Source organism: Diospyros lotus, chromosome 6 (assembly GCF_014633365.1).
Source record: "Diospyros lotus cultivar Yz01 chromosome 6, ASM1463336v1, whole genome shotgun sequence".
Lineage (NCBI taxonomy): Eukaryota > Viridiplantae > Streptophyta > Magnoliopsida > Ericales > Ebenaceae > Diospyros > Diospyros lotus.
Window position 1 is genome coordinate 10,301,363 of NC_068343.1, and position 18,417 is coordinate 10,319,779.

General features: G+C 37.1%; 3 protein-coding genes across 4 annotated transcripts; 1 reads left to right on the plus strand and 2 right to left on the minus strand.

The window, feature by feature from the left end:
* Positions 1 to 938: 938 nt before the first annotated feature.
* On the plus strand, positions 939 to 6,868 carry LOC127803767 (beta-galactosidase 3). Its single transcript, XM_052340239.1, has 19 exons — positions 939 to 1,410; positions 1,547 to 1,642; positions 1,754 to 1,866; positions 2,045 to 2,111; positions 2,266 to 2,358; positions 2,560 to 2,703; positions 2,901 to 2,989; positions 3,083 to 3,188; positions 3,289 to 3,376; positions 3,557 to 3,675; positions 3,754 to 3,918; positions 4,015 to 4,193; positions 4,271 to 4,380; positions 4,470 to 4,579; positions 4,707 to 4,817; positions 4,901 to 5,014; positions 5,106 to 5,308; positions 5,427 to 5,763; positions 5,862 to 6,868. The coding sequence occupies exons 1-19, from the start codon at positions 1,240 to 1,242 to the stop codon at positions 6,009 to 6,011; spliced, it is 2,565 nt and encodes an 854-aa protein (XP_052196199.1). The 5' UTR covers positions 939 to 1,239; the 3' UTR covers positions 6,012 to 6,868.
* Positions 6,869 to 7,007: 139 nt separating this feature from the next.
* Positions 7,008 to 11,991, minus strand: LOC127803769 (thioredoxin H-type). Its single transcript, XM_052340240.1, has 3 exons — positions 11,819 to 11,991; positions 7,500 to 7,622; positions 7,008 to 7,395 (listed from the first exon to the last, which is right to left on the minus strand). Exons 1-3 carry the CDS (start codon positions 11,903 to 11,905, stop codon positions 7,258 to 7,260), a joined length of 348 nt encoding a protein of 115 aa, XP_052196200.1. The 5' UTR covers positions 11,906 to 11,991; the 3' UTR covers positions 7,008 to 7,257.
* A 1,423-nt stretch (positions 11,992 to 13,414) lies between these two features.
* LOC127803113 (protein RTE1-HOMOLOG) lies at positions 13,415 to 16,831 on the minus strand. 2 transcript variants are annotated; one of them, XM_052339147.1, is made up of 4 exons: positions 16,664 to 16,831; positions 15,404 to 15,688; positions 13,893 to 13,995; positions 13,635 to 13,813 (listed from the first exon to the last, which is right to left on the minus strand). In XM_052339147.1, exons 2-4 carry the CDS (start codon positions 15,668 to 15,670, stop codon positions 13,779 to 13,781), a joined length of 405 nt encoding a protein of 134 aa, XP_052195107.1. In that variant the 5' UTR covers positions 15,671 to 15,688; positions 16,664 to 16,831; the 3' UTR covers positions 13,635 to 13,778. The 2 variants fall into 2 exon arrangements, with proteins under 2 accessions (XP_052195106.1, XP_052195107.1); XM_052339146.1 differs by having other exon boundaries at positions 13,415 to 13,995.
* Positions 16,832 to 18,417: the final 1,586 nt, after the last annotated feature.

Genomic DNA, 18,417 nt, shown 5'->3' on the forward strand with positions numbered 1-18,417 from the left:
AATTTGCTATTCCGTACGCGCCGCCGTTGAACGCTAACACGAGCATAGAGGTCTGAACACCACCAAGTATTAAGAGTTAATCCCACATATTGATTGATTTTACAAGTAGCTTGATCCATATTATAATTCTATTCTATAGAAAAGTATAATAATATATTATTTATAATTATTCAAGTTACAATTGAATATTATTTTGCACACTCGACAAGATGACACAGTGCATGAAGTAACGGCATCGTGATGTTGGGGGTGAAATGAGTGGGGCATGGAATAGGAGAGGTGTCACAAGATGGAAACAGGGGTGGGTGTGAGCTGGCTGAAACCACCACGTTGCCACAGCGGCTAGCTTCCATCCACCGTCAAGAAGAGGCGTATCCATGTGGGTCAAACCTAGCTCCATGTGATCCTGCTTCTTTACAATGCAAAATCGTCACCATTTATTTCTGTCTTCTTCCATCGTCGCCATCTCACCCACTGGCCTGACGGAACCAAGTTGTCTTCCTCATCCCTTTAATGCTCAGGCTCAACACCGATAATTGGTTTGGTTGAATAGAGAGTTTTTACAAAAGGATTTTAAGTTTAGTTTAGCAAATTTAAATCAGAACCAAGTGTTAGAGTTTAAACTTGTTACCAATTATTGAAGAATAAGAAACCGGATTGAGTGACGGCGAAAACATATTAGAACAAGAAAATGGGGCAGCAAATGGGGCTTTCAAGTTCGGAAAATGACCCAGAAAACAGTGCACTTTAATGGATGGACGCGTGGCGGACACTCTCGGGACATTAGCATGACATTAATCTCGCTTACAAAGCGTCTAAAGTTTCTATGATTTAATGGCTGATGTTCTGTTCTTTTGTCAGCTCGTTTTCTTTCTTTTTTTATTTTTTTTTAATTTTCACTTCTCTTTTTGGGGTCTTGAGCTCTCTCTCTCTCTCGGCGTAAGTGAACGAAAGCACTATATAACTACAAATATGTTAGTCGTAAAGTGCTGGTTTTAGAGTTCAGGGTTGTGAGTCCAAATAAAGAATGACCCTTTTTACTCCAAACCACTCCCTCTCCCTCTCCCTCTACCTCTACCTCTCCCCCTCCCTCCCTTTTTCTTTCTGATCTTGACTAGAATTTGAAGCTGGTTATTCTGCTTCGAATTTCCCTTCACCCAGAAACGGAGAAGTAATTTATCAGTGTGCCACTTCTATAAATCTAGGAGTGAAGAATCAAGAGTATTCAGAGGAGAAACCATGGAAACTAATTCAGTCACCAAGAGCTTCTTCTTTTTCTGCTTTGCGCTGTGTTTGGGTTCTCAGCTGATACAGTGCAGCGTCACCTACGACAAGAAGGCGATTGTCATCAATGGCCAGAGAAGAATCCTCATCTCTGGCTCCATACATTACCCCAGAAGCACCCCCGAAGTACTTCAAATCCTTCTTCATTTCATTACTTTCCTCTGGTCAAAATTTTCCCGAGAAAATACTGGCACCCAATTTGGTTTTTATTTTTTAATTTTTTTGCTGATTCTTGTCGGTTGGTTGGATGGTCTGTATTCAGATGTGGGAAGATCTCGTACAGAAGGCGAAAGAGGGAGGTCTAGATGTTATCGAGACCTATGTTTTCTGGAATGTCCACGAGCCTTCTCCTGGAAATGTACTGTGCTTTCTCACTCGGTTTCCACTTCTACACACTATGCCTTGTGTTTTCTTGGTTCGGTTTCTGTGAAAATCTTTGCTTACTTGCTGTTTTCTTTGTGGGTTCCAGTACAATTTTGAAGGAAGGTATGACCTAGTTCGGTTCCTCAAGATCATCCAGAAAGCAGGGCTCTACGCTCATCTCCGCATTGGCCCTTACATTTGTGCAGAATGGAATTTTGGGTATCCACCATTTCTGTTTTTCATCCTGGGCCTCTCTGTCTGTCTCTCTCTCTCCCTCTCTACACACACATAAATACATACATATTTGTGTCTTTAAATTTGAGGGTTTTTCACTTTCAGTGTTCCTCTGAGTAGGGTTAATTGTAATTTCCATTTCTCCTTTTGGTGTTTTGTGCAGGGGATTTCCCGTTTGGCTGAAGTATGTTCCAGGAATAAGCTTCAGAACAGACAATGAGCCTTTCAAGGTCTCAATTTCAACTCTTAGTTGCCTTCATTGATTTTCTCTTAATAATTGTTCCACTGAGTAAATTTGCCAAAAAGAAAAGAAAGAAAGAGTACAATAATGGAAAATTTGAGGCACTTACTGTTTTAATCCCATCGAATTCTTTGGTGCTGCAGAATGCTATGCAAGGATTCACTGAAAAGATTGTCAATTTGATGAAGAGTGAAAATTTGTTCGAGTCCCAGGGCGGCCCCATCATTCTCTCGCAGGTAAAATTCTGAGCCTATGGTATCTCTTGATTTCACTTCCCAATATCATTTACAAGTTTAAAATTCTTGGTCTTGACAATGTAGTATCCTTATTATGCTAGCTCATCACAGTAGAAAAAGAGAGACTAGAGCTCCAAAGAAACTTGCAAATTTTAATGAAATATGCTTTTACTAAAAGCTAGTTAGTTTCTGTTTGTACAGATCGAGAATGAGTATGGACCGCAAGGTAAGATTCTTGGAGATGCTGGCCATAAGTATGTGACCTGGGCTGCCAATATGGCTGTCGGTTTGGGAACAGGTGTGCCGTGGGTGATGTGCAAAGAAGAAGATGCCCCGGATCCTGTGGTAAGCAGCCCCGTCCTTTTATGCCGAATCATGTTTGATTTGTATCATCATATCAATCGTCAAGTCTTGTTAGCAAATTTATCTTGGAGTAGCATTGCGAATGAATACTTACCAAAAATCTTACTTTGGGAGACATAAATTTGAGGGTAATTGTATTCAGATATGATTGTTATCTTCTGTGTGGGGAATGTGAACAGATCAACACATGCAATGGCTTCTACTGCGATTCTTTCTCTCCAAACAGACCGTACAAACCTACAATATGGACAGAGGCTTGGAGTGGCTGGTAATGTAGCTGTACTTATGCTCTGTTCCAAATTCATAATCTGCAGCAAGAAAAAGACATGGACTTACTTGGTTTTGGACTCAAATTCTTAAGGTTTACTGAGTTTGGTGGCCCCATTCACGAGCGGCCAGTTCAGGATTTGGCATTTGCAGTTGCCCGGTTCATACAAAAGGGTGGATCATTTTTCAACTACTACATGGTTGGTTTTTCTCATCAAATTGTTCGCAAGGTATTTAAATGCCTTCAATATCAAGTTGTTTTAAAGAAAGTTAAATTGCCATGTTCACTGTGTGAAATAGTACCATGGAGGGACGAATTTTGGACGCTCTGCTGGAGGACCCTTCATCACAACCAGCTATGACTACGATGCTCCTCTCGACGAATATGGTAAGATCAAGAGCTTATTCTCATCTTCCTTTGGATCTCATATTACCCGCTTAACCCCAAAAACTAAGAATGAAATTCCATGCTTAAGTAGTAGATTTTGGTGAGATGTGCTTGTGACTCATCAACAACTATACCTAAATTTGGGTTATACCTAACTGCTTCACTGCATAAACTCTGTAGGTTTGATTAGGCAACCCAAATATGGTCATCTAAAGGAGCTCCACAGGGCTATCAAGCTATGTGAAGGAGCTTTAGTTTCTGCTGATCCCAGTGTCACTTCTCTAGGAAGCTTTCAACAGGTACTCAAAAATCTCTTGCTCCTGGCATTTGCCTAACACCTAACTTCTTAAACAAACTTCTTCTCTGGTGTATTCCAGGCTCATGTATTCTCTTCAGAGAGTGGACAATGTGCTGCTTTTCTCTCAAACTATGACACGAAGTCCACTGCAAGAGTGATGTTCAATAACATGCACTATAACTTGCCGCCTTGGTCCATCAGCATCCTTCCTGATTGTAGGAATGTTGTTTTCAATACTGCCAAAGTATGTTGATCTCTACACAAATTATCCTGGATTCAAACTCTCTCAAAGCAAAAAAAAAAACATGAAGCGATAAACTGATTCGCTGTTCCATTGCAGGTTGGAGTACAAACATTGAAGATGGAAATGCTGCCAAGTAACACCGAGCTGTTGTCATGGGAGACTTATAGTGAAGACCTATCTTCTCTGGATGACAGCTCAACATTTACTTCTTTTGGTCTCTTGGAGCAGATAAATGTCACAAGGGATGCCAGCGATTATCTTTGGTACAAAACTAGGTGAGATCTCACCCCAAATACTTATTTTCTTCAAGTAAACTATGATTTCCTGTTTTAATTGTTATCGATTCACTCAGTGTTGATATCGGTTCATCTGAATCATTCCTACGTGGTGGTGAATGGCCTACCCTCATAGTCCAGTCAACGGGCCATGCTGTACATGTGTTCATAAATGGACAACTTTCAGGTACAATGTCAAATAACCTCTCCAGGGAATGTGTTTCTAGTCATATGCTGCACTTTCTAACTTAATGTGGTGAAACAACTTGTTTCTAGGCTCCGCCTTTGGGACAAGGGAGAACAGGAGGTTCACATTTACAGGAAAGGTGAACTTGCAAGCTGGAAGAAACACAATTGCATTACTCAGTGTGGCTGTCGGATTACCTGTTAGTACTCCCTCCTACCTGTGCCATTTTTGCCATTCTTCAATATGATGATTATCTATAAGCACATATTGCTCTTAGTAGTTAGATTTGTTCTTTTCTAATTTGGTGCTTATGGTTATCATTCAAGAATGTTGGAGGACATTTTGAGACATGGAACACTGGCATCCTAGGTCCAGTTGCGCTACATGGTCTTGACCAGGGGAAATGGGACTTGTCCTGGGCAAAATGGACTTACCAGGTTGTGAATTCTTTCCTCCATATTTGTCAAGTTCATTTTCGATACCCAAAGAAATTTCACCTCATGGTTGCTTTGTCAAACAGGTCGGGCTAAAAGGAGAGATCATGAATGTTGTCTCTCCTGATAGTATTTCCTCGGCTGACTGGATGCAAGGTTCCTTGATTGCACAAAAACAGCAGCCATTAACATGGCACAGGGTATGCAGATTATAAATTGAAAACGAGGATGTGGCATTGGCATGTAAAGGGGAAATGATTAAAAATTTAACGATAGTATTAAACTCTGCAGGTTTATTTCAATGCACCTGATGGAGATGAGCCACTGGCTTTGGACATGGGAAGCATGGGGAAAGGTCAAGTATGGATCAATGGTCAGAGTATTGGAAGATATTGGACAGCATATGCTACTGGAAATTGTGGCGATTGTAGTTATTCTGGGACGTTTCGACCTCCAAAATGCCAACTCGGTTGTGGCCAACCAACTCAACGATGGTAAACCATTGATTAGAATTCTCTGATAGATTATCCTTGAAATGGCATTAAACTTGGTGTTAGGGCACAAACATGTCCACAGTCCACATCTTAGGAGCTAAAATAATTGGGTTTTCAGGTACCATGTTCCTCGCTCTTGGTTAAAGCCGACACAAAACCTATTGGTACTTTTTGAGGAACTTGGAGGGGATCCGACAAGAATTTCTCTAGTGAAAAGATCAGTAACCGGTGTTTGTGCCGATGTTGCTGAATATCACCCTATGATCAAGAACTGGCACATCGAAAGCTATGGGAAGGCAGAAGAGCTTCGTAGACCAAAGGTTCATCTGAGGTGCGGTCCAGGCCAATCAATTTCCTCTATTAAATTTGCAAGCTTTGGAACTCCTTTAGGCACTTGTGGGAGCTTCCAGCAAGGAACTTGCCATGCTCCTACCTCGTATTCCATCTTAGAGAAGGTACTGATGTGTGTGTTTCTCTCTTCGCAACCACATGGATGCATTTAACTTCCTCTCTTGTTTAATAATCTTTCCTTTTCATTTCTCTGTATTCACAGAAATGCATACGGCGGCAGAGGTGCTCAGTGACGATATCGAACAGTAACTTTGGGCAAGATCCATGTCCAAATGTGTTGAAGCGGTTGACTGTTGAAGCTGTTTGTTCCCCCACGACTTCCGAGGCCATTCAGCCGAATTGGAGGCGTTGATTCGACAAAAGACCGATAGGGGTGCGTACGTCTTGCTTTAAGTAACTTAACTATACTTGTTTGCAAAAGAAAAGGTGAATAAAGCGAAAGGTAAAGCTGAAGCCATATTAGTTAGATTGGTTAATTAATGCTTTGTTATGTTGGTGGGAAGATTCTGCCAAGTGTGTATGTTGCTAGATTTAGGTAGTCTTTTAATTTAAGGGGGGCTAAAATGTGCCCCTGTAAATTAGCGATTCTTAGGTGAAGTTTGTAGATCTGGGGGTTCTCTATTCTAGGCCCTTGGATGGAGTTGAAGCCCTGGTCCCCGGCCTTTTAACCGCTGAGAGGCACTAGGTTAAGCTATGGTTTCTACTGTTGAATTGTCAGCGTGATCGGATAGTTTGTTTAAAGTAGGGGAAAGCAAAACCCTAGTTTGGTTCATGTTAGGAGTGGATCCTAGTGTGGCCTTTTCCTTCCCATGTGCAGCTCCTTTCTGATACTTTAAGGGTAATTCATATCCTATCACTATTTGAGTTCCTGGTAAAATTACCTTTTAAGTAGTCTCTGTGTGGTGATTTTAGCTAAGAGAGAATGAAGATGAATTCACATATTCGTTTGTTTTGAAGTTCCATTCGCAGCTTTCTGCTTCAGTTGGGCATTTCTCCAGATGTTCCAAAATTAGGCGGAGTCATGTAATCCATACAGCTAAATCCTATTTATTGTGGAAGAAATCATACTACTACACCATACGAAGCCCTTTTTTTTTTTTTATCAATTTTAGCTCTTTAATCATTTCTATCTATAATCATATCTTTTGTAAGACCTTATAAAGATATTATATCTAAGTCTCCCCAACCAAGTTTTTTTGGGTTTCTCAATCTCTTTTTCTAAATACATGTTTCATTTCATCTAAGTCTATGAGCCTGCTTCTATTAGTCTTCTTTTTACATAACTAAATCAATTTGAAGAAATCATAATACTGGAAGAAAAAAAAATGACAAATAAAGCCAGACAAGATTAACAAATACTATTCTATCAATAGAAATTCATATTTATATTGGAAAACTAGTAACGGCACAAATATAGAAGACAAAGTGAGAAGTAGAAGTGACAAATAAGAGGAAATTACCAAATGCTCGTGCATCTTTGGTAAAATGGAATAACAACTTGCAACAGCCAGTAGTGGTCTGTTTTGGATGGGAAAACGAAGACAAACACCAAATGTCACATAACAAGGTCACGCCTCTTACTCAGAAATTAACTGCGATTAAGCGGTATTTATGTGCTTGGCAATTGTAGCCTGCAACTCTTCCTTCTTCGACCCAACAATCTTATCGACAATCTTGCCCTCTTTCAGAAACATGAAAGTCGGCATCGCCTCCACAGCCCAATCTCTAGCAACCGACTGCAACAAAAGATTTTGAGATGGCCACAAGTGTTAATGCAGAAGAATTGAAATGTGATGTTCGTTTCTGATGAAAACGAATCAAACTGTCGCAGGCTCATTACCTCCAGTTCATCCACATCCACCTTGAGGAAGGTAACACTGGGTATTTTCTTGGCCAACTCAGCTAGGAATGGTGCAATTAGACGGCACGGTCCACACCAGGAAGCAGTGAAATCTACAACCATCTGCATGAACAACAGGGAGGTTTCCAATTGAACTCGGAAAATATTGCCAGCCTTTCTGATCCCCTTCTGGGAGTTCAGAGAGGAAGCTAATACAATATGGTAAAATAACAATCTTATGCTATCACAAAAGAAAAAATTGCATAAAATTAGAAAATCCAGTCAAAGCCATGTTAATTAATTTTTGCTCTTCTTTTGCGCTCACATCTCTAGCAATTTTATTTGGCTAAATAATATAAATAGTCATTAAAATTTATATTAAAATATAAAAAAATTATTGAACTTTAAATTATAGTAAAAAAATCACTTAATTTTAATTTAGTATACAATTCTATAATAACATTCAATTACCGTTAAAAGAGGTTAATTGAATGTTGACTAGATTAACAACGTAGACGACTACATTGCACAAATAGTAATTGAATTTTGCACTAAAGTACAAAAGAGTCACTAAACTTTGCACTAAAACACAAAAACGTTAGTATTTCGTTAGTTACTTTTAATGAAAATTAACAATAATTATAAAATTATATAATAAATTAAAATTTAGTAACTTTTTTACTACAAATTAAAGTTTAGTAATCTTTTCGTACCTTAACGCAAAATTCAGTAATTATTTATGTTATTTAGTCATTTTATTTTCTCCAATAATTTTATTTTCTCAAAAAAGAAGAAAGATTATTCAAGGCTTTGAAGAGCAAGAAATGCTTGTATGAATAGAACTCTAGCAATGTATACTATGAAAATAAAAGACAACAATAACAATCACAAGTCTTAATATTATTTTGTATAGTTAACTATATGAATGCTATATCACTAACCATTGCCATATCCAGTGTTATATTTAATTTTTTTTTTCAAGTTAATATATACTTACATAATTTGAAAAGGAAAAAAAAAATCCCAAAAGCCACTCAAGATGTTAAAAGGTATTTGAGAACTCGGCGGGTGTTCGGCTTACCCTTGTTTTCATAGATTTTAAGTTATTTATCGTTTAAGTTGTATAAAATTTAAAAATTGAGTAGCATTTAAACTAATAATGTGTTTAAATAAATATATTTTTAAGTTATCAATTAATAATTATATGTTTGGTTTGAAAAAATTGATAAATTATTAAAACTTGACAAAAAAAACCAAAATAGACATGGTGTTAATTATGTAAATAAAATTTATAAAAATATTATTTTTTAATAAAAATATTAAATATATTAATATATATATATAGAACGGAGAAGGCAACAGGACAATGACAAGAGGCCAACAACTAGGGCAATGGCAAGAGGCAAATGGCTAGGGTGACAGCGAGAGGTGAACGGTTGGGACTGGGTCAATGGTGAGAGGTGAACGACTGGGGCAACGACAATGGTGATGGCGATGAGCGACAATGACGGCTAGAGATGAGACTGGCGGTGGCAGCAACAGTGAAGCAAAGGATGAAGATGGGAGTATGGTTGAAATTATGTATTTCGTTTGAAGGTAAAACGGATATTTTGTTGATCAACGTAATAAGCTCTTCATAGCATTTTTTGAAAAGCTAGAGATAGGAGCTTTTTCAAAACGCTGGTGGAGAAACTTTTAAGCTTAAAAGCGTTTAAGCTCTTAGGGTTTGTCAAACACTTAACAAAATAAACTTGACATCTTATAAGCTAAATGAATAGTTTATAAGCAGTCCAAACACCCCTTTAATGTCTTGCTTGATATAGAGGGGCCTCTAGAAATTTGTAATCGTATATCAGAAGAAAAATAGGAAAACAGCTATTGAATTACATTATTTCACTTGTACAATATCTAAATACAAAATGATAAGTGAAACAAAATTCCACAGCTTCTGTTTTTTTCAAAATGACAACAAATTTTGCAAGCCTAACATTATCAGAAGACAAGAACTGACCCCATATAACAGTATAGGAATTCCAATTTCCAATAGCATTCTTTTCCATTTGGCCTTTGGTAAGTTCATTGAGCACAAAATCATCAATGTCCTTTACTTGTTACTAGCAGTCACAAAACATTCTTGCTAGAGTTTTTAACAATATTTAACACTTGAAATACAACTCAGAAAAGAACAATGCATAGCAGCTGCTGGCGGAACATGGGGCTGGGAATAGCTTATCCCATTTATTTTCCAGCCAAGCCAACATTTTTCCAAGCATTCAAACCGAAGAAAAGATGACCCTAAAAACTTATGGCACAGATGAACGTTGCATAAACAAATGATAATAAAAGAGAACCTCAAAAATGACAATGTAGAAATATATGGATTAGGTACCCATCACAAAAATCAGGATTAAGACTAATTAGCAATATGGGTTATAAGAAACTACTAAGCAAAATTAGAGTATGGAAAGGAGGAAATATTATGTAAATAAATTAGAACAGATGAATGTGAGTGCCAGCTAACCAGCCTAGCAACGTGTAAACTGAAATCAACAAAGAAGACAAAATCGTAAGAAACATAGTTTTGGACGGGATATCATTGTAATTATTTATTAGTGGAATGTTCCACAGATGCTCATATAAGAAGTCAAGTTAAAAAAAGGAATCTGAAAGTGACAAACAAGACGCCCACAACCACACAAATGTAAATGCTATTTCTGTCGACAAGTATTAATTCATAGCCCTAGAAGTTGGTAATATGAATTTGCCTGATTCATGCAAAGCTATAAAATCTTTTCACAACAGAAGGTGCTGCAGACTCAGTATGATCATCCCCCCTTGAGCGCGGACCTGAAGTCAGCTTTCGCAAATAGGGTGTAAACGGGTCTTAATTAATTTATGTATATATTTATCTTAATAAATTTTTAAATAAATTTATATTTATATCTCATTTTTATATTTACTTTCACTTTAAATAAAGTTAATAGAAATTTATTAGTGACACCCATTTAATTTCCTAAACCCAAATATTTGGTGCATCCCTTAAAATATTAAGTTCTCTAACCCAGTTGGTGAAGCTCAACCAATTCTTGAAACGCAAAAAACTTAAAAAGGGCTTGTTAGGTCATACTTTCTTTTATTGTTTTCAATTTGAAAATTATGCAGCAGTTTGGTTGTGGACTGAACACTGTTTTCTAATTCAGAAACCAAATAAAATCTAGGACATTTATTTGGCGAACTGGTTGCTTATAAAAAGTAAGGGTAAACTTATTAAGGTTTGTCATAATTTTTTTTTTTCAGAAACTTATTATTAACTTTATAAAAATTTATTTAAATCATTTTAATCTAACAGGATCTAAATTTTTATTTAAAAAATTTCACAAAAAATAGTTAAGTCACTTTCCAAAGATAGAGAGAGAGAAGTACTTGTTAGCAAAAATATAAATAAAAATCATTTGCGAAATTTTAAGTAAGTATTTAAAATTATTCTTCTTAATTGACTTTTTCATATCAAAAACCCTTCATTTATTTTAGACTTGCAACCTTGATTACCAAATCTTCCCTCCAGCTCTGAAAACTGTATTGACTGTCTGTTCACAACTTTCCTCCAAATCAATCTATACCTTAGGTAGGTCTTACAAATGGTTTATTAAATAGGTTTTGCTAAAATTAACAATAAATTTAATAAAAATAAATATTATGAAAAAAAAAAAAAGCCTGATCAGGTTTTGTAGTATTCCTAAAAGGTGTGACAAAAACACTTCTATTTTATAAAAAGTTATTATTGTATTTTTTTTTTTTTTGGGGGGGGGGGGGGTTGTTTTTGTCATTTTAATATGAGAATAATTTTGAAATTAATAAAACAACTGTTTTCTAAGTTTAAGCGTACCGAGGAAGGTTATGAAAATCAGCTGTATATTCCCTCAAATTCACAAACTAGATTCTTTTTTTATTTTTAAGCCACGCAATAATTATGGAAATCCTAACAGAACTCCTCCAGGACTAAGGCAAAAACAACCCTACACTGGACATAAAAAAAATTTGGCCGATCAGATCAACCGCTTAAAAGTCGGATAACCTAATGCAGAACTAGTAAAATCGCAAAACCCACGAAACAGAAAAAAGAAAGTTCATCAAAAAACATCCACAAATACACATAGCGAATGAAAAATCCAAAGTGGAAGAAAGTAGAATCAGACCCACGAGACCATATCTCATCAAATCCATTAACTGAAATACCAAAGTCGGGCCAAATCGGTCTCACGAAACACAAACCATGGCCAAAAAACATCCAAAAACTGAAAAGATATCAGAAAATTTACCAGTTTCTTGGTTTCCATGCCCTTCTGGAGCTGTTGGTTCCATGCATCCAGAGTGTGGCAACTGATAACTTGTCCCTCCTCTGCCATCTCTCTCTCTCTCTCTCTCTCTCTCCCTCTCTGGAAATTGAAGCGGATTGCAACGCAAGAAACGGCTCTGCTTTTTGTTTGTTTGTTTTCTTTCTCAATTTATAGGGACCCAAGACAAGGGGGGACCCAAGCCGAACGGCCCTCAAATTACAGGTTTATTACATTTATGCCCACGGGATAGAGATGGATGCGCGAAGATTTCTTTGGATCGTCCGATTGGTTTTCAGAATAAGATGCGGAGGAGATGATGCTACGGAGACCGACTCCTCATGATCATGCTTGTAGACATTCACGTGGTGACCGTCCGATTACGAAATGCAATCATCTCTTTCTTTAATTAATCGACGTCATTGAGAGAAACGACGTATTTTCCAATTTTGCAGGTTAGATAGACGATATAATAGATGCGATGCGATGCGATATATGATACGTTAATCTTCTGACGTCACTTTCCTCGCGTTCTCTCCTTCAAATTTTTATGACTAGAGACTTCAATTCATTTGACTGTGTAATTGTGTAAAATATAGTATACTATTATTTTATTTTAATATTAGAGATTTGAAATTTAAAATCTTATTAAGAGAGTTAATTTTTGTGTTTAGAATAACGAATATTAGTAATAAGTTTTTTTTATGGCATGTGAAGTGTGCGTTGATTGCATTATACTAGTTTATTAATAATTTTAAATTCTGTTATTATATGCGTCTCTCTCGACCAGCATCTTATCTTTTAGGGTTTTAATCAAAAATGGCCACTAACGGCGAGTGGAATCCGCTGGAAATGACAAAGGTCCGTTCGTGCCATGCCACGTGTTAAAAGTCTTCGGATGGTTGGATGGATGGATTGCGACTGAAGAACAAGAAAAAGGTCAAATAAAACAAAATTATATTTATTTAACGATTAAAAAGAAAAAGCTACTACAGTACAGTGTGACTCACGTTCATAAAAAAAAGCAATTAAGGTAAAGGCAATTAGCTAAATTACAACTATAATAATATATATAATAATAATTCAGTTATGATGTCCGGTGATTGGTCCGCCCCATAGAAAATGAAATATATTCGATTGCCAATAAAGAAGTAAAAACAATTGCGAATTGCCGAGCAATACGAGAAGAATTGTTCTTGGAATTGTCAACTTCAGTTCCCACCCACCTCTGCCTTTTCTTTGCATCTTCTCTGCAAGTTGCACCATCATCTTTCTCCTCTTTAAATTTCTTTTCATTTTCCTTGCCCCTTGCATGGGCGGGCGCCATAAATATTCTCTCTCTCTCTCTCTCTCTCTCTCTCTCTCAAGGCCTTTCTTATACAATTGCAAATAAAAGACGAGAAGCATAAAAGCAAAAGAAAATTTTCACGACTAAAACCAACTCGTTAAGCCCATTCCGGATGTACATGAATACGTGCGTTCCTTTCTAAGCATTTGGATACTTTTTGTGTATCTGATCAAGATGTCGCTGCAATATCTCAGTCCAACCGCATCACATCAAATCCACCAATGACACCATAATTAAGCAAGCAAAGTTTCTGACTTATTTCAAAATTGCACGTATATATCTTGTACAGTTATCAGCAAACAACCACAACTACCCATCGAACTGCGATGCTTCAACCAACAAAAGGGTAAAAAATGGTGCACATAGCATGAACAAAATAACAAGAGGCTAGCTACAGCTGGATCAAATTCCTGAAACAGTAAGTACCAAGAAGAAACCAACCTACTAGGATGAAGGTGAAAAAGGACCAAAAACTTATGAAAGTCCAGCCTCCAAGAGTGACTCCCAGCCCAAAAACGATGATGAATGGTAAGACAGACCGCAAGATAGATGCTTTGTTCACCCACTGCCCCTTGAGGAAAATTAGAGCCGCTAGGTTCACCACATTCCACCCACCAGACCGGAAGCCAAGCCTGTTCAAGTTGTTGGCAACAAAGGAATGACAATTGCAAGTGAAAAGGTTGTATGCTCGGTGCTGGAACTCCTGTGTACCTTTGCGCAGCGCATCGTCCCATGTTAATGAGTCGGTGGCAGGTCCATCTTGCATGCGTCCATCTTCACTTCTGTAAGCAGCTGGATGGAGACAAATGCAACACTGAAGAGCATAATTTACATAAGCATCAGTCATCAGTGTGACAACGAATCAACAGAGACAGGTTCGGAGCTAGGATCATCATTCTAGGTACCAGAGAATACTATTTGAACTTGAAAGTTCCGTTCATCTGTGCTATAAACATTAGTTCATTGAGAGGATTATCCAATCTACAGAGCCAAATATAACATGAGTTTTCTAATAAAATAAGATTCTTACAGTTTTTCCAGATGGATCAAGTTCAGTGCTCACGGAGTGCCTTCACGGAGCTCCAGTTATTTGTTTCCTGTTTTTATTTTTGGTTTTCATTTATTTTGTGTTCAGTTTTCGTTTTCATTTAGAAATGAAAATTTAACTTCTTGTTTGAACTTTGGTTTATTTTCAATTTTGTTGATCATTTTTTGTACTTTTTACCCTTTCCCTTCCTCTGCCCTTACTGTTGCCGGACTGAAGGTGACAACAGGGAAGAGGTAGGGCAGGAGAAGACAATTAAAACAAAACAAAAAAAGTGACAAAACACTTTTTTGTTGTTTCGAGTTTTTCTCAAACGTTTCCAAAATGATCTTGAAAAAGAAAACAAGAATCAAATGCCACTTTCTGTTTTTATTTTCATTATTAAACGGAAAAGTGGTAACAACAATTATACCAAACAGGAACTAAGAATTTCAGCTGCCAGCTGCATAAGCAAATTTGTAGCAAAATAAGTTGCTCAAAGGAAATCAACTTTTGATAGGCTTATAAAGTTTGAAATCCAGTTATTGTTGCTCTGACTTGCTCCTTCACAATTATGCAGTAGATAAATGGCAGATCACCCCCTCCAACCCCGGCCCCCCACCCCCCCCAAAAAAAAAAATATCATAGTCCTGCATCTGCTATTGGAGGAAGAACTCCTACTGGTCCTAATCCGTAACATAAGGCTGTGAGCTAAATTTACAGTCAATAAACCATAGATTCAGAGACATGGGGTTCATATACACTACAGATATCATGACTAAGAAGCTTGACACCTCAAAACACGGTAGAGAGGCAAGCAGTTCTTGCATCATCTATTGAAAGAATAATAATATGGATAGACTCCTAAAAATCATGGTTTAGGATAAAAACTGCCCCTATAACAAATTTGAACAAGGACAGACTCCTACATCATGTTTTTGCGGAAAAAAACAGAAGTTACAACTGCCCCTGGAATCAATCAGTGTGGATAGGATCTAAGGGCAGATGATCATATAGCCACTTTACAGAAGCAGCTAAGCGCACTTGGCACTTGGCCATCCTCACTTGGGGAGGATGAGCAAAGTGCCCTTTTTTACTCAATATGGCAAGCTGCAAAGGGTCACTGATTCATTGCAGCTAAAATCTGACAAATATGTTTTACCATGGCTAAATTCAGAAATGAACACTATAGCCATACCTTTTCTTTGCTTATTTGGATGTAGCGGGCAGCTGCTCCAAATGTAAAATTGTCTACACACACAAAATTAGGCCCTGCAAAGTCCAATATTACCCCATCTTCTCTGCATATTCCGATATGGCCTATAAAAGGAACTAGCCAGGATATAACAGGCAGTGGTGTCCATACAATGCAGCAAGGAAATCGGGCTCTCCTTGGATCAATATGCATATTTTCTGATGTGTGTTCAATCATCATGTGGTGCTCAGAGTCAGCATTTGTATCCATTGCCCCAGCTGCAGAAAGCTGCATTAAGTGAACCATGAGATGCACGGAAAAAAATGAAACAACCTCCAGCCAAAATAAACAAAAGGAAAGAAGAATGGAATCAATTACATAAAATGCTGTAGTCATGACCCTAGGCATTCACAGTTTCAAAAGTGTATTCAATACAAAACCAAAGAGGTGATAAATGTATGTCATGGGTCGTGACAAATATAAGCAGCTTACCAACACGGTAAAACCAATTCAACCTATAGGATAAGTGGCATACTTAAAGTGCATTTATATTTTTATTGACCTTGATGGCTCGTTTCCATTGTTACATTGCTACTCATTTTTCAGAACCCCTTTTCCTATGTGTGTTTGCTATTGATGGTCTAGTCAAGATCCGACACAAATGAATTCACATTGATGACATCCTAGCTATCTAATTGTTCTGCTGTTGCATCTCTCACACAAAAACAAATATTCATGTTAAGACACGACCAGGTAGTGGGAAAAAAAAAAAAAACAGAAGCTTCAGACTCCAGATGGGGTAAAGCATTGAAACATAAACGTGGCAAATAACATGGAAAATCATTAGGAAATCTTTTCGTCTTTCAGTAGAAGGCATAAGCCCTAGCGTCCATGTTCCTTTTGTCAAACTGAGTAAGCACAGCCTTTCCCATTACCATGAGCATAAAGAATGACTTTGACATGAGAAATGCATAAATCCCGAAGTTATTTCATGACCCTCCTACAACTTCAATTTGTATTAGAAATTCGAGATTTGGGCATTCTTGCGGATGTACGTGTTTGTGCGTTCATGAACGTAGGAACCAAGATTGAGCGTCTGTCTAAAAATTATGAAAGAAAAATCGACAGAATAGCCATTTTTACACTGTCATCCCTGAAACGATACAACAAACCCTAATTTTTCGCTGGCTTTCGGATAGACACAAACTGTGATTGAAGCAAAACGATGACGAGAATGAGAGAAAGTGGAAAGAAAGAGAGTACCTTCGGCGGAAGAGGATGAACGGGAGCTGTAATTCCCAACGCAAGGGGTCGATTAGCTGAGGATCAGAGTGTTGTGAACTAACGACGGTCTCCGGAAACAGACACCGGGCCCAAGTGATATAACAAATGCAGGAAGGTTTAACTAGTTTCCGTTCTTTCTTATTAATCACTTCATAAAAAGATGAATACAAATAATGCAGAGACGGAAGCCAAGGGCCAAGGGGTTCGTCGCCAATTAAAGGGGTGAATTGATAATTAATTTAAAATAAATGGATAAAATCATTTTTAACTTTTTTATAAAAAAATATTTTTTTTAGATTTTTAGACAAACTAATTATACTCTATAATCACTTTTACGTAAAATACCTAGAATATCCTTAATGAAATTCAAAATGAAAATATCATATTACCTTTAATTTCATTTATCAAAATACATTTGTCTTTTTTACATTATATTTTCTTTATCTCTTCTATTCCACCATGCACTCAACTTACTTCATCTATTGTCAAAACCATCAAACAAGGCTCTTCCTCGACTATTCTTCCTACATTCAAGCTTTTTTCTAGTTGGATCATTCAACGTTTTTCATTAATCGCAGCTAGGACCTCCATTGAAGCGCCATTCACCAAATTTATTTTTCTTCAACAAAAATTCTCAATCACAATCTCAAGATATGTTGTTGGTTGTTTTCAACTATATTTTTGTTCACATTGCTATATGTGTAAATGTGAGTAGAATTATAGGTAGATATCATACAAGGTCTAAACTGATTTGTGCAAAAATTAAAACTGCACTCGAAAACGGGTTTAGTTGGGAAACAAAACCTATTCAGGTCCCTATTTTTTTTTTTGGTGTCTGTGTATCCCGCTGCATTCATAGTGATGGTGAGACTAATTTATTCTTTTGAATATTGCAGCAATGGATGTAGCAACAATGATCATCCAGTGGAACAAGGAATGGAATGGCAATAACTGTGTTAGGGGTAATAGGAAGTGTGCGAGGGCTTTCAAGAATGCGAATTTTTCCAATTTAGATGACATTGTTTACATGGTGATGATAATTGATAAAATAAGGTACGACATCCTCATTCATTATGTAATTGAATTATCGGGAAATGTTCGAGGTGGTAAGGTTCCCATCATGGACGACTATGGTGTTAGGTTTATTATGTTCGACGAATAAATATATAAAATAATTTATGTTGATACGATTTGTAAAAAAGCTAGAGTTGGTAACTTACATAGTCAGCCATAAAAATCAATTTTCTTCATATAGTTGTGGTAATTAGGATTCAGTTATTGTCGTTCTATTTACATCTCCATGTAGTCCACTGAGGAACTATAATGATAATGGTGACAATGATAATGAGACACGTTATGATGATAATGATAATGGTGATGATGGTGGTGGCGGCAATGATGGCGTAAAAACTAGTCTGAAGTACTTGGAAATTAAATTTTTATGTTCATAATTTGAGGGCAACCCTTTTACAATAAAGTTGGATTGTTCTTGGTGTAAAAAATTATGTAATCGAGGTAACGCAACCCGAAGTTTGACCTATATCAGTTGTTGTGTCTTTTGTGCAATTGCTACCAATAGGTATCATGGTTTTACTTTATTTTGATTATTATGCTTTTTATGAGACGATTCGGTTTGATTTGCAATACTTCAAATTTTCGATTATTTGGTTAACCGAACTAACCGTGTGAGTTCAGCATAATCGCCCCCCTAAAACACGGAACCCACACTCGAC